The sequence below is a fragment of the Euwallacea similis genome, chromosome 2 (genome assembly GCF_039881205.1).
Source record: "Euwallacea similis isolate ESF13 chromosome 2, ESF131.1, whole genome shotgun sequence".
NCBI lineage: Eukaryota > Metazoa > Arthropoda > Insecta > Coleoptera > Curculionidae > Euwallacea > Euwallacea similis.
The window spans coordinates 7,988,326-8,005,860 of NC_089610.1; the positions used below are offsets into that span (position 1 = coordinate 7,988,326).

At 36.7% G+C, this 17,535-nt stretch overlaps 4 protein-coding genes across 4 annotated transcripts; 1 reads left to right on the top strand and 3 right to left on the bottom strand.

Moving 5' to 3' along the window:
• Positions 1-4: 4 nt before the first annotated feature.
• LOC136415940 (ecto-NOX disulfide-thiol exchanger 2) lies at positions 5-5,546 on the bottom strand. The gene is made up of 8 exons (XM_066400862.1): positions 5,274-5,546; positions 4,607-5,123; positions 4,388-4,556; positions 4,144-4,335; positions 3,901-4,084; positions 1,752-1,858; positions 637-816; positions 5-583 (listed from the first exon to the last, which is right to left on the bottom strand). Exons 1-8 carry the CDS (start codon positions 5,308-5,310, stop codon positions 62-64), a joined length of 1,908 nt encoding a protein of 635 aa, XP_066256959.1. The 5' UTR covers positions 5,311-5,546; the 3' UTR covers positions 5-61.
• A 150-nt stretch (positions 5,547-5,696) lies between these two features.
• LOC136419185 (regulation of nuclear pre-mRNA domain-containing protein 1B) lies at positions 5,697-8,315 on the top strand. The gene is made up of 6 exons (XM_066405383.1): positions 5,697-6,097; positions 6,200-6,433; positions 6,491-6,576; positions 6,629-6,824; positions 7,083-7,258; positions 7,315-8,315. Exons 1-6 carry the CDS (start codon positions 5,944-5,946, stop codon positions 7,459-7,461), a joined length of 993 nt encoding a protein of 330 aa, XP_066261480.1. The 5' UTR covers positions 5,697-5,943; the 3' UTR covers positions 7,462-8,315.
• A 356-nt stretch (positions 8,316-8,671) lies between these two features.
• Positions 8,672-16,629, bottom strand: Oseg2 (intraflagellar transport protein Oseg2). Its single transcript, XM_066405398.1, has 23 exons — positions 16,505-16,629; positions 16,182-16,451; positions 15,800-15,986; positions 15,483-15,751; positions 15,242-15,428; positions 14,963-15,186; positions 14,558-14,907; positions 14,071-14,501; positions 13,614-13,836; positions 13,200-13,525; positions 13,053-13,149; positions 12,815-12,995; positions 12,604-12,755; positions 12,428-12,545; positions 12,228-12,376; positions 11,922-12,141; positions 10,813-11,110; positions 10,329-10,638; positions 10,059-10,273; positions 9,581-9,885; positions 9,331-9,532; positions 9,034-9,278; positions 8,672-8,977 (listed from the first exon to the last, which is right to left on the bottom strand). The coding sequence occupies exons 1-23, from the start codon at positions 16,541-16,543 to the stop codon at positions 8,741-8,743; spliced, it is 5,235 nt and encodes a 1,744-aa protein (XP_066261495.1). The 5' UTR covers positions 16,544-16,629; the 3' UTR covers positions 8,672-8,740.
• Positions 16,629-17,293, bottom strand: kud (oligosaccharyltransferase subunit 5 kud). The gene is made up of 2 exons (XM_066405397.1): positions 17,050-17,293; positions 16,629-16,978 (listed from the first exon to the last, which is right to left on the bottom strand). The coding sequence occupies exons 1-2, from the start codon at positions 17,050-17,052 to the stop codon at positions 16,739-16,741; spliced, it is 243 nt and encodes an 80-aa protein (XP_066261494.1). The 5' UTR covers positions 17,053-17,293; the 3' UTR covers positions 16,629-16,738.
• Between the last annotated feature and the right edge of the window lie 242 nt (positions 17,294-17,535).

Sequence of the window (17,535 nt, forward strand, 5' to 3'; positions counted from 1 at the left end):
AATTGTTTATGTAATTATTTATTGTAATTATCTATAAATATTAAGACGCCATAAATTACATTTAATCACTGACCTGGTGATTTTTTCCAAACGCCGTCACTAACCACCTCCTTTCCATATTAGCTCCAATTCCGACCAAATCCTGCTTAAATAAAGTAGAATACTTTGTCATTAGGGACTCCACTTCTGCCGGCCGCATATTCGATACAGACTTATTCACATAGGAAGTGATATAGTCCAAACCTGCCCCGAAGGGGTGAACATGAAGAAATATCGATATGATTCCGATGAGTTTCGCATCAGAGCTCGGTATTGCCGATACTGTACTGTTTATATCAGTATTGGCTACACTGCCACCGTCTGAAGGTTCAGATTCGTCGTCATCCAAGTTGATCACTTCAGTAATTTTCGAGCTCTTATCGGGCTTCATTTTAGAATGCACAGGTCTGAGTCGCTCATTTACGAATTTCTTTTTAGCCTCGACTAACTGTTGTTGCATCGCTTGCAGAGTTTGTTGCATCACTTTCATTTGCAAGTCTTTGTCTTCCAGTGCTTTTGCACAGTCCAACTTAATTACCTCAACCTAAAAGCGTCACGTAAAACAGAGAGAAAAATACGAATATCCAAAGACAATACTTCGTTTTTATACGCGTCAACCTGGCACTTTAAACTATCATTTTCATCTTTTAAATTGTTTCTCTCCTCGTTGATCTCTCGGTTCTTTTTCCTGTTGCACTCTTCATCGTCAGAGACGTCCATTTCGTCGTCCTCCCTCTGCTTGTCTTGACTCTCGTCCAATTGGAAGTTTTTAATTTCCTGCAAGATTTTCACGATTATTTTTAGGTAATCGGTGTTTGAATCTCACTTAAGGACTACATTTCTATTGAATATGCAGTATTGATTTTTAAAAACCGTTAATTCAAATCTCGAATAAACCTACCTGTTTTTAATTTAATCAAAACAATACTTACAAAAACTTACCAAAACCCAATTTCGAGGTTTATAAAAACTATACTGCATACTGTTTTTTATTGTATGGTCCCACTATTTGATAGGATTGTTCTTCCTGTTGAATGTCTGACTTACTTGGCCCGACTTTACAACTTACCTGCGTGGGTCTTACCTTTTTTAAACCATATTTTGATAGACGAATATTGCTCGATAGGCCTTATTTAGCGTAATACTAAGGTTTTTAATCTTCTTGACAGAAAACCAAGTACCTAACGATTAATATTGAAAAATGCTTCAAGACCGATTCATAGTTCCGTAGCGCCGTTGCAGCGTAAGGGGAAGACGTAGCAATGACGTCACAAGTTTATTCACGGCGGGCACGCGAGCGCGTGGAAATAACTAAAAAGATAATGAAGAAATTGTGCCATGCTCTACCTTACCAATTTCATCATTTCTCTGATAGTAATTTTATCGGTAAAGGTTCATAAGTCGACACTAAAACTATTACCTACTTCCTACATCTTTCAGTTCTACGGATCGTGAATCGGACTTGAGGCTTCCAGCAAGAAGAAAGTTCGACATTTCCTTAATTTACAACTTACAGCTAAAAATAATAAAATATGTGTAAACATGCAAAAACCTTGGACTTTTTTGGAATCAATAAACACAAGACAACATTCTGTGCCATTGTATCACTGGAAATCATACGAAGAGGTAGGGCATCAGACATATGGCAAAACACGCGGAATTTACACGACACAAAACAAAACGGGCAGTCCAAAGTCCAAGGGGATACATACCAATGACTGCTTGTTCCAGCCCTCGATGTTTTTCCTCTGGGCCTTCGTGAAATGGTCCCAAACCTTCTTATGATGGGCCGCCTCGAACAAGCGCTCAATGTGACTGACTAACAGGCACACGCAAATTTTTATTAAATATTTTACAATAATTATTACTGTGTCGATAATGCCTATGAGAGCATGTGAAACGTTCTCTTGTATAAAATAATATATTATGGAACACATACAGGGTGTAAAAAGTGTGGAAATCCTCAAATTCCAGAATATATTCTTAAGTAATAAGTTCTCACCAAAATCCAAAAATATCGCCATTTTGCGCGAAAATGCATAGAATAGAAAACTGATGCTTTTCTCTTTGGTACGATACGAGATTAAGTGGTTTATTTTCCCTGCTTGAAAGGGGATTTAGTCTTGGTAGTCTTGAAATAGCTATGACGAGGGACTTTTTCTATAGGTCTCACATTACACACTCATCGGCGGCCCCTGACGAGAGAAGGAATCTACTTTTGGTGTTTTCATATGTTAATCGTCGATATCTAATCGTTCAAGTGAAACATTAATTATTATACAGGATTCGAATACACTAATTTAAATTACAATTAATTACAAAAAAACCTTTCAGGAGGCGGTGAACCATAGACGTAGGGCGTTGATTATACGATTTGCTATTTACCATCAAACATTTGACTGATACCAGACAACAGTCGAATTGAGCTAAGACATGCCTCTAATGAAAGGCAACGTCTACTTGTGTGACTTAGGATTTTTCTGTCGTTTTATGTAATCTATGGAGTTTTATTGATGGGCAGTAGTCCCTTGGCTTTGTAAGTGTCTTAAACTATTGGTATTATTATAGAGAATAATCATCGAATGGACTTGAAATGTCTATAATTTTAGGGATTTTAGTTCCAAGTCATAAGGTGTCGTTATGTTATTATTACGTTACCATGTTGAAGGTAAAATGTGGTGGCTGTAAAGCGGATTATCATTATTACTGTTTGACGATCTTTTTTGGTAGCCATAAAAAATCAAAATGCGTCATTAAAAGTAAATCTCATTACGTAACCTTTTGAGAAAAACGTATTATTTAAGGAAATATTCGGGTGTCTCTAGGTTTTTTTACACCTTGCATAAGGAGCACAAAGAGTCACATGCGTAAGAAATGATTATTTTGTTTCTACATATAGCATGTGCCTACATAGTTGTGACCAAAATAGCCGTTGACCAGCTGACATTTGTTTATTCTGCTTCATTGTTATGGGCACCCAACAACACGTGAGAAATGGAAACAAAGACAATGAAAATAACAGTACTAACAATACAATATCCCGTAAGCAGTTATTCAAAAGTTCCTTCTTTCCTCACTTTCCACATGTTTTCTAAGTAAGAATCTCTTACAGGTTAATACCGGTGTCTATAGTAATAAAGCAAAAGTAACATCAACAGCTTAGCGGGCATTTTGGAGAATGCGTTATTAAGTTTTTAGTTTTAAGACCCTTTACTTCAAAATTTATATTGTTACAATAGTTGTAGAAAAACTTGCACACGTTAAATCATTTCATTACTGTTTGCGAGCACCAGGAAATTTCTCTTTAGTTTCCATAAAACAAATCGGAGTTCATTATGGGCATGTCAGACTTGAAGAAAAAACTCACCTATAGGTCTGTACTGAGTATGTCCAGATTTTGACACGAAACAGCTCAATTTCAGGAAGTTTTTGCGATAAGCTATTGAAGTGATTTAGCTGGAACCTCGTTCACAGATTATCTGGGTAAATCAATACTTATAAAGAAAGTTTTTATTTCCTAATTTTTTAGATAATAAATACGTTAATTCTGAGCGTTATTTTCGATACTCACAATTCATCTCCAACATCAAAGGCCCTCTTTCAGGTAGCAAATGTTTATGATCCCTTTTACTTACCTATTACATACCAAAACTCATCTTTTCGAACTTAAAAATGATCTGTATTTTGTATCTACTACTCGAAATACCCCTGGCAATATTTTACTATAAAAGTGTTACTGACATACCCATAATGGATCTTTTTTTACACTTAAATTTCCTCCTCAATTTATCCATCAAAAATCTCCCTTCACAACATTATTGTAAACAGTTTAAACTCAAGAAATAAAAACATTAAACTTACATTGCAACAAAATTCCCTGCATTCTTCCCTTAAGCAGATCCTTGGCCTTCTTCAGTTCATCTTCATAATGTCCTTTCTCAGTAAGTAATCGCCTTACATGAGAATTGGTAGATTGGATCATGGAGTAGAATATATTGGCATTTTTCTTGTTACAGTCACCCCTTTCTAGCCAAGTGATAACCACCTGCACTCACAAATAACCATTTATGTTATTTATTATTAATTTGAATTTTTAAAACTGACCTGCAAAGCTTTAGTGAAGGAATCATCATGCTTCAGCTTCTCAGAAATGCTGCTGGCTTCATGATCAGAGAAATGTGTAATTGGAGGAGGTGAAGGCCTCTTGAGTCTCTCTTCTTCCATTCTTTCTCTATGCCTCCTCTCTCTTTCAAATTGTCTTTGCCTGCATTCAAACTCATACTGGTCATCTCTGGCCTAGAATATCTTACCTATTATCACTGATTGTTTTTGAAAAATTATTAGGTACCTGTGCATAATCAACATGCAACCTGCCAGTAAATCCTGTATCAACATTTGACCCAATACGAATTCTATAGCCTGACAAATATATCGCAGCATCAACTGATGACTCAAAAACAAATCTAACATGGCAAAAATTTTTCTTGCTAAGTCTTAATGTGGTTATTTCTCCACATCTAAAATCACTAATTCAAGAAACCAAATTTTATATTACTAAAATCAGCACTTTTCAAACACTTCCTGAATTATTTCTTCAGTAATCTTCTCAGGTAAACCCCCAACAAAAACAGTCTTACATCCCAAAGGTCTGTCTCTGGTAGTAGGAGCAGGAGCATGTGGACTGGGTGGAAACAAGGTGCAAGACTTAAAATGAATAATCTCCTTCACAGGATTCATTGCAAAAGAATATGCTTCTTCATTAGTAGACATCAATCCAGGGTTGGGAGTCAACATTGGAGGCACCATGTAATTATTCATACCCATCATACTGGGATTGACAAACATGTTCATCATAACATTGTCCATTTGACCCATCATAAAGAGTGGGTCAGAATTACTTGCAGGGGGCATAATTTCCAAAGTATTTGACATATTCGAGTCAGAATCATGTGCAGATTGATCTCTGCTTCTTACTCTAGAGCGTTTTCGTTCTGGGCTGTTGTCATCCTTGTGGAAATCTCTCTCAGAGTTTCTATTTTGGAAATCTGGAGATTCCCTAGAGTCTGAATTAAATGCATGGCGGCCTATAAAGCAATTTTAGTAGAAAAAGACCAGAAGGGACAACAAACCCTAAATTGAATGGGTGTTAATAGTACTCAGATCATAGTAGAGGATTGTCACTAGTGCACTCAATTGAATATAATACACATACAGTAATAATCCTTGAATCTTACCTCGTATATCACTGGTGTTGATCTGCATTCTGGACATTTTCCAAGAATATATTTAATTACAATAACAAATCTTTAATATTTCATACCCAATTTTAAAAAATTTTAAAGTATTGGTGCTATATCGGAATCAATATTTTTAACAATTATTTGGTAATTAATTGCAAAAATTGATTTGAATTAAGATCCAGGAAAAATAGTAAAATTTAGAAATGGAAAACTAGAACTAATTCTGGTCTGGAAGTCTGGATTAAAAAATGTAATTCAAAATGGCGACGGTAAAATGAAGAATCAAAGACAGTCATAATATAGCGCGCAGCTAGCTTTGCAACAATATTGCCACATTTCCAGTTTCGTGGCTTGTTAATATTCAAATATTTGTGTGTAAAGTCTTTTGTGTCTTTTATCTCGCTTTTTCTGTAAAGCTGTCAAATCAAAATTTTTGTATGTGTTGTATTTAGGTAAATAAAATGATCATTTATTAATTAAACAAAATTTATTCAGATTTTAAATTCAAAAGCGGTCTTAATACATTAGCCTTCAGTGCCTCCGCACTCTGTGACATCTGGAATATTTTTCAAGGCAGTTGCTCCTATTAGTTTAAGGTTATGTTTGATGCCCTTCCAGGGCTTTAAAAAGGACAATAAAGACGAAAAATAAACGCTTAGAAGCAATGTCTCTAGGATTCACGGAAACTGGTTTCATAAAGAAACTGGCAGAGTTAAGTAATTCCTCACAAAGTATCCAAACATTGTCTTTTTGGTTAATACACCATCGGAAACACTATACAAGTGTTGTGAAGATTTGGTTGCGAGAACTCATAAAAGGTAAGTGTCATGTCTTTTGAATGCTTGGTCTGATATCAGTTTAAAAAGGAATTTTGGTTATTTATCAAGGATACTGGGTTTAAAATAAATCTTTTCTTTCAGCCAAACCAAGTCGAAAACTAATATTCATGTACTTGGCTAATGATGTCATTCAGAATAGCCGACGCAAAGGGCCTGAATATGGTCGAGAATTTGGCACTCAACTAAAAAAAGCCTTTGAACATATTTCCCAATCAGATGAAGACACTAAAAATCGTTTGGAAAGAATATTGGGCATTTGGCAGGACAGGCAAATTTACAATGCTGTTCAAATTCAAGAGTTCAAGAGAGGTTTAGGTAAATTTCAATATTTTGACAACATTTTACATTACTTAAATGTTTTCTTTTAATTAGTTTTAGGTAAAGATGAGCCCCCACAAAAGCGAGCAAAATCTAATAACCATGGGAATAAGAAAAAAGATAAACAAGTAACAGTAGAGGTCAGTATATTTTGATTGTAAGTGATAATAATACAAATTTTGATAATTTTAGGTTGATGGAACTTTAGAAACTCATGTTCATTTAAGTCCCCATACACCCCCTGGTGACCCTCCAGAGCCTGATGAGATTGTAAAAGCCATTCAAGATTTAGAAGTTAATATTGCATCGTCAGATGAAAAAGTTAGGGAAAAAATAGCAAATTTGCCCAAAGAACTATCAGATGTTTCAGTGGTAGCAAAAATAGAAGGTGAGTGGATTTACTTTTTTTAATTAATAATAGTAATAAGTAGAGTAAACTCTATTTAGTATGTTTCACATGTTTAGTGCTGTAGAGGATCCTGTTCTTATTAACTTCTGCTTTTGTGAATGATGGTCTTGCCACAGTAGTGGCCCTGTTATTGCGCTATTGATCTAACATTAATATTAATAGTGTTACCGGTATACATTTATTATTACCACTATTTAATGGTATAATTAGTTAATTACCTATGGTTTTTGATTGCAGATAAAGAAACGGCTGAAAAAATGAATACGCAAGTGACGAACGCAGTGTTGTTGCTTAGCCAGTATAATACAAGGCTGTCAAATGAAATGGAACATAGGAAGAAGGTAGCCGTGATGATGAGGGACTTTCTGCAAGCCCAAGAAGAATTACTAGCACAAGCTGAAAGAAATTTGGAGGCAAATAAATGGTGATGTTCATTAACTAATAGTGTAAGTGAACTTTTCCTTTGCAGGAGTACCAGGAGACGTTATCAAAAATATACACAGTACGACAGGAGCTCCAGTCTCACATTCAAAATTTGCCCGATTTAACGCAATTGCCAAATGTGACGCACGGACTGGCACCTTTACCTTCTGCAGAGAATCTTTTTATGCCCTAAAGATTTTCCTTTTAATTTCAAATACACTTTTATTAGACTTAAGAAAAACCAAAATCTGTTTTATAAATGTTTCGTTTTCTCGTCGTATTCATCGGCTTTTCTCAGTGTGATATATATGATATGACGATGAATATGGCCATAGCCCTATTGCAAGTTAACTAGTACATCTATGTAGCGAAGGTTTTCATTATGAAAAATACACGTTTTGGTGATGTCAGATTTGGTCAGCAATCCAATATTTTTAGCGTAAAGTTTTAAGTAAGAGCAAAGAATTAGTTCCAAATTTGTGTTTTATGGATATTTCACTTTGGTGGACGTCAAGTGTTCAAAGATATTGAACAAAGAAGAAAACTGATTGTTTCCTTGTAGGTGTGGAATTTAAAGTATGTAGCGACTTTATCACATCTTTCACCTTGATACTGAGACTTAGGACCGTTTGCGCGGAATTTAACTAAGCCACACTTAAGGTTAAGCGTGGCTTACATTGACAGTTTTTATTCCTTCACTTCGCGGTGTTTGAGTGGGTCTGTCAGCCTATCAACGTTCTCCTGGAGTGTTTAAAAATAAAGGCAAACAGTTTCTATTACTTCTGTTTTATTAGAATAACTGACCTAAAAATTGACTACTTCGTTACTTTAAAGATATAATTCTTATTTTCAGTTCCTTCTGCGTGAGATGAGACGTTTGATTTGAGAGCAATATGATCTTCTGCTGGCAGTTTGTTATATTAGTTTTATTTTGTGATTCAAGATGGGTTTGTTTTTAGTTAAAGTAGTTTTCTCGGAAATGAAAATTGGTTTTAGACATTGCTGAAATGTAAATCACTAGTTTTTAAATAGAATTTGTTGCAGAATTACGATTTGTGGATTTTTATATGTTAAACAAGTGGAAGTATACGAGGTCTTGCAAGAGTGCAACACTTTCATATACAGGGAGACCTAACAAAGTGTGGCGATGTACATACATTTCACGGAAAACCTTGTACAGGGCGTTAAGAAGATATTTCTTGGGTTACATTAATAAAAAGACACTTCGTTTCTGAAAAAACGGTGTTAAAACAACAACCCTAGCGTTTTTAAAGTGTTTTATTTAAATTAATTTGGAAAATGTAGCTACATACAAAAAAATATCAAGGAATAGAAAAGTTGTATTATTGCTCCATTCAAAATAATTATGATAATTGCAAACATTTAGTAGATGTCTTGTGTAAAACTCCAAATATCAGCCGTACACGTCCGGAATTTTCGAAATATTATATTAAACTCTAACAAAAACTAAGTTATGTATTGGCCGGACCACACCACTTTTCAATAAAAGTAATGATTCTCGGTATATTGGAATCTGGCGCCATTTTTGCCCCCATATTAAGCTTGGCCCAGGCCTCTTTGCCTGCCTGAAATTTCGAATTTCCGAAAGAAACGCCCTGATTCTTGATGGGATAACCTGTTACTAAACAAGGCAAACTTCCCTGTTGTAAAGAACTTTCGAACAGCTGCCTTTCATCAAGAGGCAAAACCTAGGAAGAAAAAGCATGAAAAAATTGTACAATAGTTGTGTTTGTAAAATTAATACTTGATCGACTTTTTGATCCATACTTATAGCCAGCACCCATTCTCGAATGTTATCATGCTCATTTATATCATCTCTCAAGTACATTTTGGATGGAATAGGGATGTTTGAAGGGAAATCTGTTTGAACTAAGTCGGAATGGTCCACAAGCTGCCCCTCGCCTTCCTCGATGGCTTCGCATAAGTCCAAGTAATGGTTTAAGAAAACAAAGGCCTCGGAAATGCGGTTTTCCTCTTTAAGATCCTTCCCTATTTTTCTCTTCTTACACTGGTTTTCTTGTGAATAATTTTAACTACAGACCTGCCTCATAGAAAGCTTTATCTGCAGGAATTATGTCGGTGTATCTTAGTAAAGCAGTGCTTAATTTCACACCAACAGATTTCAACGAAGATGTCTGACGACAGGCGCATCTCAAAGCATAATAATGACTTAAAAGCAACAACTGTTTGAAATGTGCTTTGGTATCCGCATTTATATTCGATGCTATTTCTAAACCTTCATTCTAAAATTTGTTCTTTGCAAGTAAATTTTCACTTACGTAATAACTTACGAGCTCCAAAAGCACTTGTCTTAACTGCTCCCACGTGCCATAGGCGTCAGGCCCAGACAAATCCGACAAACCGAACATTTCTGCGGCAATGTGGTTGTAAATGTTAAAGTTCTGGGGCATTGCTGGAGTTCCATGGGTGGAATATAAGTTTAAGGCCTCCAGGACAAAACCATCTTTCAATAGCTTGGCTGCGTATAAAGCTACATATTTGTGAAGGATTGGAATTATATTGTGGGCTTTTGCTTTTTCGATACATCTAACCCATTGCCCCTGTTCTGCTAAGAGATCTAAAGCTCCAATAATGTCTAAAATCAAGCACAAAATACATGGTTTCCATTGAGGAAAGTTCAGGGACGAATAGAAAATTGAACGATAATATGAGTTTGCTTTATATACGTTGCCTAAAAACCGGTATGTGTTAGAACTTTAATGCCTTTAATCTAAACAACATATTGTTAAAGCAGTTTATTGAACATACCAACATCAGCCAATTGCTCAACGTCCCCTTTTTTCATCAAGCGATCCTTGTAATTGCTCTCTACATAGCTCTCGTAGGCTGGTTCTAGTTCCTTGGCAACTTTTCTCGCTTTTATCCAATCTTCGGCCGCAATAAACGTATCTATAGCCTCTTTCATAAGTTCCATGCTGATGTACAATTGGGCGGCAGCAGAATATTCCCCCATTTCAATCAATCTGAAATTTTTTTTATGGCTCAACTAATTGAATGTTTTAATGATCGTGAGTATACCTCGGAGATAAGCTCTTAATCACAGTCAAAGCATCCTGTCCGAACAGAAACTTGTTGACCATATCGGCAGCCCTTAAGAGCGCCCTTTTAACGATGGATGGTTCTGTAATGGACGTGTTGACTTGCAAAAGACAATCAATGGCCTGCTTGTGCTGTCCAGCCAAAGCCCATTCGTTGGCTCTGGACAGCAATGTTTCGACGCTCACGTCCGTGTTTTTACCATGGTGCGATGCACTGTATTCCGTTTGCAAGGTTGGGTGCAAGTACGGTAAATAGTCCTTGCATACTCTTAGAGCATCCACCCACATTTCTTTCAAAAATAATTTGTAAAAACTTTATTGTTAATAAAAGATACTATATTCAGATTCGAGGTGTCCAAAATGTAAACGACACATGACCAGTGATTAATAGCCATATCTCAATCATGCGTAATTTTTGTTTACAGTTTAAGCATTTCAACTCTGAATTAAGTTTAATCATATACCTGCAGCTTTATATTTCTGAACAATAAGTTCAGGCATTTGAGCTCTCAGCAAGAGCATTTCGAACTCGCTGAACTGCTTTTCTTTAAAAGATTGAGCGGCTTGTGCTTGCAGAACCTCAGAAACGGCGGTAGGCTCATGAGATTCGGCCACTCGGAGGGCGGCAATCCAATTTTGTGCGTGCACATACATTAGAACTGCTTCTCTAGGTTTTTCTGCCAAAATGAACTCGGTTTCGGCTTCGGCGAATTTGCCATCGTCTTCTAGCGCCATGGCGTACTTATAGTGGGCCTCCGGAAGCTACATGGAATTAGTCATTTTCTTAACATGTATAGAGTATTTTCTAGCTAAATTTGCATTTCTAGACCTACGGTTATAGTGGATGCGTTTTCTGACGAACCATTATCCTGGCGAATACGTTCGAATACACTTGAACGCATAGTTTTTCAAATTTGTTCGTCAGAAGCATTGAAGAAAAATGGATAATGAAAAACTTATAACACTTGTCTATGAAAAGAGATGTTTGTGACATACAAAAAATAAACAATATCAGAAATATATCACGAAAGATGTGGGAGAAAATTAGCAAGGAAATTCTTTTGGTCATATGAATTCTCTAAAATTTGATTGTTTACAAATATTTTCCTGAATTCCTTCTAGAATGTAAAAGAACGTTTTTGGCGTTATTCTAATACATTCGCCAAATTTTATGGAATTCTTCAATCTTCAAATAATATATGGAATTCTCTATTTATTTGTCTTGCTGCAAACATTTTATTTCTACGTACTAATCTACCCTTTCTAGTGTGTAACATTTTAAATAAATTATTATCCAATAAAAAGTAGTAGGCATTAACTAAATCCATTTTCTGATAGCAAAACTATAATTTCGAATAGTAAATTAATATTCAAGAAACAAATATTCACAATCAATTTATCGTAGTTATTTGAGGAACTAGATTAACCTGTGGGATTCGTCAGATAATCTAACTACTATAACCACGACGTTTTGACGAACGTCGTTTGGACATATTCGTCAGAAAACGCATCCACTATAACCGTAGTCTAACCCGTCTTGGTATTACACTAGTAAATATATTTTATTTTTTACCTTATTAGGTAGTTCCTTGCACAGCTGGAAAGCGAATTCGAACTGGAAAGTCTCGCAGGCGTAATTGATACATGGCTCGAGAATTCCATATTTATTCAAAAGTTTAATTGCGGAATCGATTGACAAAGATCTGGCCCATAGAAAGGCAACTTGATTGGCAGCGGCAGTTCCGCCGTTTTGTTTCGCCACCCTGTATGCTTCTTCCCACATATTTAGCGTCCTGAAAATAGAATGTATTTGCTTGAAAACCTTGGGAAAAACTGCAGGCAGTGGGCAAAAATTCAAATTAAAATCCTTAAAACTAACCTATACATATTCATGGCAGCTTTCCACTCGCCGCAAGCCAAATAGTGAATTTCCGCAGCCCTATATTTGCCTTGCCCTTCCAGCTGCTGTCCTAAATGCAAATGCGTGATTTGCAGCAAATTCGGGTGGTACTTCTCCACTAAACGAACCTGTAAAACTGCGCTGTAGAAGCAGATATTATTTCTAAGTATGGGTGGTACCATATTATCATATTGCTCCACTCTTTTAAACATGGCAATGGCTAAATCCGGGGCATTTACCGATAAATACAATTTCTCGGCATCTCGATATTTACCCAACCCATCCAGTTCTTCCGCCCTATATAATGGTAAATAATTGCACACATTACATTTTTGGGGAATAAATGAGAACATGCCTTGCAATATACATCTCGGAAACTTCTTCCTGATCCAAATATTTGGAAGCAATAGCGTGGGCTTTATCCCATTGTCCAGCCTCATTATACATATCCACTGCTTCTTTGTACATACCGCAGGCTCCATACAGCTTCTCTGCAGTAGAATGGTCCTAAACAGAGTTAAAGAAATTAAGCAATTCCTCGTATATTGTGCAAAATTTTCGCTTGCTTTTATGCTTCTGAAGTAATTGGCAATGGTTTCGTAATATTTCTTGACTGTTTCCGTATCATCGATTACTTTGATTATGTGAACGGCCTTCTTCCATTGGCAAGCGCTTACTGCCGCATCTAAGGCTTTAATTGTACAACCTGCTTCTATGTAGTGGTTTATTGCGGCGTCCATTTGTTTGCTGAAGTTATAATATGCACTTAAAGAAAGTATGTTAGTAATTAAGCCTATTACGCACTTTTCGATCAAACTATCTCCCCATTCCTCCTCCAGTTGGACTACTTGATCAGGGCTGACTTCCCTCGCTAATTGTACCGCTTTACTCCAAAGTTTTCCTATAAAGTGAACAGGGTGTTTAGTTATCGCAATGCGGGAAAACACCAACCTTTTCTATAGCATTCCATTGCCAGATCACTTTTATCCAATTTTTCGTAAATATTCGCAGCGGCCTCATACAACTCTTGTTTTAGTAATTTCTTCAACACGTTTGCTACAATTGCTTGATCTTGCAACAATGACGGGTTTTCAAGCAGCAATCGGGGAATCCTCAAAAGCTTGTTGGTCTTCAAGAACATGTTTAGCGCCTCTTCGATCTTGCCCTCCTCCTCTAACGCCTCCCCTACTTTGTCATATTGACCAGTCGAGACTAACATGGACATGTGTTCTTTTTTCAGCGAGTCCAGCTGGTCATGTCCCCTGTGTTCTGCCAATCTAATAAATACCGTTCGTACGCGATTAGTTGAAATTTATTATATGTACAGGATGTATACAAAATAGCGCCCTGTACAAATTTATCTACCGTAAAACATCGTTCCACTTGTGCAGTTTCTTGTACATGTCAATAGCGGCGTCAAGGTCGCCTTGTTCTAGATAAATGTTTTCCGCAGTGTTCAAGTCTCCGCACAACAACGAGAGCCTGGCCCAAATTTGAGGGGAATTACTGGTGTTTCCCTGTTTACTTTCCATATCCTCTTGGCCGAGCTGAATGGTTTCTTGTAGAAAGTGAGCGGAAGCTACATCACCTAAAACATTGTGCCATGTTTTACCAATCACAAAGAGCCCCACAGACGGATCATTTCGTCACGCCACTTGGTTGCTTGAACTAGATACTGTAACATACATAATGACAAAGTCCAGTTTAGTCAAGTAAAAAATGTATCTATCTTGACGAGAAACTTTTTATAGAGATCGAGTAGCAGCACTCGGTAGCGCGACTAAATCGTCCGCGTATAGGGGCCCCAAGAGCTCTTCTTTACCGATGGCAGCAAAACATCGCTCAGCCAACATTAAATTTTGTTGCTTCATAGCAATGGACAATAAGGAATGCCACATGGCATCTGATTCTGCAGATTTTTCCATGCTTTCAAGAAATAGCACAGCTCTACTGTAATCGTTGTCGTTCACTGCAGTACCAAATTCCACAAGCCCTTCATCCAATTCAACATTAAAGGTATGATTTCCTTCCACGCAGACTGCCTCAGTTTTTCCGTTGTTGCGTATAACGTCGGTCACCTCCCCTCGAACAGTCATTACTGTGGGATTTTCTGGCAATTCGATGTTATACCATATTGCCAATGTGTTGCTAGATTGAGCTACTGCTACGTCACTACTCTCCACCCACTGGACGAACGTGACGTCAGTGTAGATCGTTTGCTTGGATTGAGTGACAATGTCCACTAGTAGTAATCTTAAAATCAAAATATTTTAAGTGTGGACTAATAGTGAATTAATAATATTAAGAACCTTTGTTTCTTGTCTCTGAACAACAATTTCTCCCCAGTTTCGTTCAGTTCCAACCAGTCAATTTTCGAATCATGGTTGATCTGGCTTAAGGTAAGCCCTAGTATTAAATCCATGATCAGAATGGTTTTCAGATCTAGTAGATAAGCCAGTTTTTTGTTGTCGCCTAGTTGGTTTCTTTCGTTTAAACGCACGCTCATTAAATGAGGATTGGCGAATTCAGTTCGTACTGAACACAGAACTTCGTTGTTCCCATATTCGATGATAGTCAGTTCTCCTGCGTTGAAAACCAAGCACACATTCGGGTTCTCGAAGTAGAACTTTTCATTTTGCTCCGGATTATTCCAGGGAACCTTTTGAGAAAAATCCTCAGATTTGTTATTGAAACTGAAGTTCTTTTAAACTGACCTCACTAAGTAAATTGCGATTCAAGTCGGCAACCAAAAGTGTCTCTCTAGTTTTAGCCACCAGATACGAGTCTCTCCCCATAATCTTTACATTGTCAATTTCCCCTCCGTGTTTCGATCTCAAAATCACCCCTCTTTCATTGGCGTTTAATGGTTTAACTAGAACTTGACTGGGGCCCACATAAGTGATTTCAAATTTATCTTTCCAGACTGTCCGCTTTAAGACTAGAATCAATTCCCATGAGAAGGAACTATTTAGAGTTATTCATCGGTTAAATACCGGATTCAAACATCATAATAGCCCCGCAAAAACCACCACAAGTCACTTTAGAGCCATCGCGCTTCCATGCTAAAGCAGTAACGCTATAGAAATTTTTAATTATTTTTGGTGGAGTTTCATCCCAAATAGTGCGTCCGGTGTTCCAAATGTATGTTCTTAAACGATCAAAACTGCCCAGGGTTACTGCCTATAATAACTATCTAATTGAATTACTGATGAACTTATGTAATCGCTAACTGACCTGTCCGCTAGGACTGCTAATTGCAGTCAGAAAATCATATTCATCAGAATTTTTGCTGTAATCAAACGTTTTCACAGTTTTACCGGTATTATTATACACGCACACTCTTTTATCACATCCAGCTGCAAAAATATGCCCTTGAGGCCAGGTCAGAGCAAAAGGAGGAACTGAATGTAATGCTGCTCGACCTTGTGCTTCGCTATCATTGTCTGGATCGTTCACCACAAAGAATCGGATTATGTTCCCATCAATATGACCCGAAAGAAATCCTATTGAATTTAATAAAGAATTTCAAAAGGCAGTTTTAAAGTTTTTACCTGTGCCCTTTGAATTTGAAGCCAAAGAAACAACCAAACTATCAGAGGCGAAAAGACTGTGGCTTTTGTTCGATTTTACCTGGAGAGCTCGCACTTTGCCATCTTGTAGTCCACATATAATTATCCCAGATAAGAGCCACAAGACGCATGTAACTGGTGAAGGTTGAGGAAATTTGTTACATATAGCCTAAATAAAACTTTACTCAATCTTCTCTCTTTCTCCTGAGATGATTTGTCAGGTAATTGTTCACAATCCAGACACCACTTGAATTTTTTTTACTTTCTAGGTGAAAATTACTTATTTTTAAGCACGCTTTAATAGTAATTGAAAAAAATAAAATGGGGTGATACCTACATAGTAAACTTTTACTGATTATCATACCTTTTTATCCCCCCATTTCTCACCAATCTTATACACATATACAATACAATCACTTTGGGCAACTGCAATTTTTGTTGAGTCTGGACTAAAGGCAATGCCAGTAATCATATAAGACTTCTTGCCTGCGTCAGGATCATAAGGTTTTGTAGAGAATTTGTCCCTTTTCTTGCCCTCCTCATCAAATAGCAGCACTTGCCGGTCACACGTAGCCACTGCCAATTTCTGATTGTTTGGGGCCCAACTTAGAGACACAATCTTATAATCCTGTTGCTGCAAACAAGTCATAGAACTGTCAAGGAATTATTAATTTCACTTTACTTTACCTGAGCTTCTAAAATGGTTTGCAAATATTTTAACTGCATTTTGAATGTTCTACTTTGCAGCACACATTTTCAGTATGGTAATTATGGTTGTCATGGTAAAATGGATAATACAAACTAATTTGACTCAATGGAAATAGGATATTATTTTAAAAAATGCTCTTACATTCTTCACATAATATTGTGTTGGATATAAATAACAACTCTTCTTATAGCTAGTTTTAATTCATACATTATTCACACATAAATCCCCACAGTTAAGAGAAGGAACACAATGCCAAAACCCGAGAAAATTGAAGCAACCAAGGCAGTGGCAATTTCCTTCTTTAGGCTTCGTGTTTGCTTATTGCTCGTCACTTCGTAAACGAAAAACCAGGCCGTGAAGAATATGCCTATTCCTAATAGGACCAACGTTAAATGGGGGAAAACTGCTGGGTTCACAGGTGAGGAGTATCTTATTAGTTTTCCTGTATCGGCCTGAAATGGGAATTACTATATATGGAGATATGGTTGTTTATTGGAAGGAATGCCGTTTGTAGAAAACTTACCATTATTATATTAGATTTTTCAATAATGTGGATTGTTGTTGCAGGTACTTATGTGGCAAAGCCGGTTGGATACAATTTAAATAAAGGAAAAGTTAATCGTTAAATAGAAATTTTTACCGGCTTATTTTATTCAGAATGGTGATAGGAGGTAATCAAAGGGCAGGAAACTTGAATCCAGAACCAGAATTTCGGAACTCTAAAAATTACATTAGAAAATATTAAAAAAATTTTCTCACCAATAAAAATTGTTTACGTTACGTCCACACGTCACACGTCATCACTTACGTCCATTTTAGTAAACTTTTAGGTGTGGCGCACTTCTGATTGATATATTTGTCCTCGTCTTAAAACTGAAGATTACTATTGTCTATCTCTCTTGTTTGCGATGAATGTCATAACACAAAGTTTATTTTTAAAATGGGCGTCTTTTCTCGAGTGGTGTTTAGCATACTTTCTCGGGAATCTACGAAACTGAAAATGTGGCAT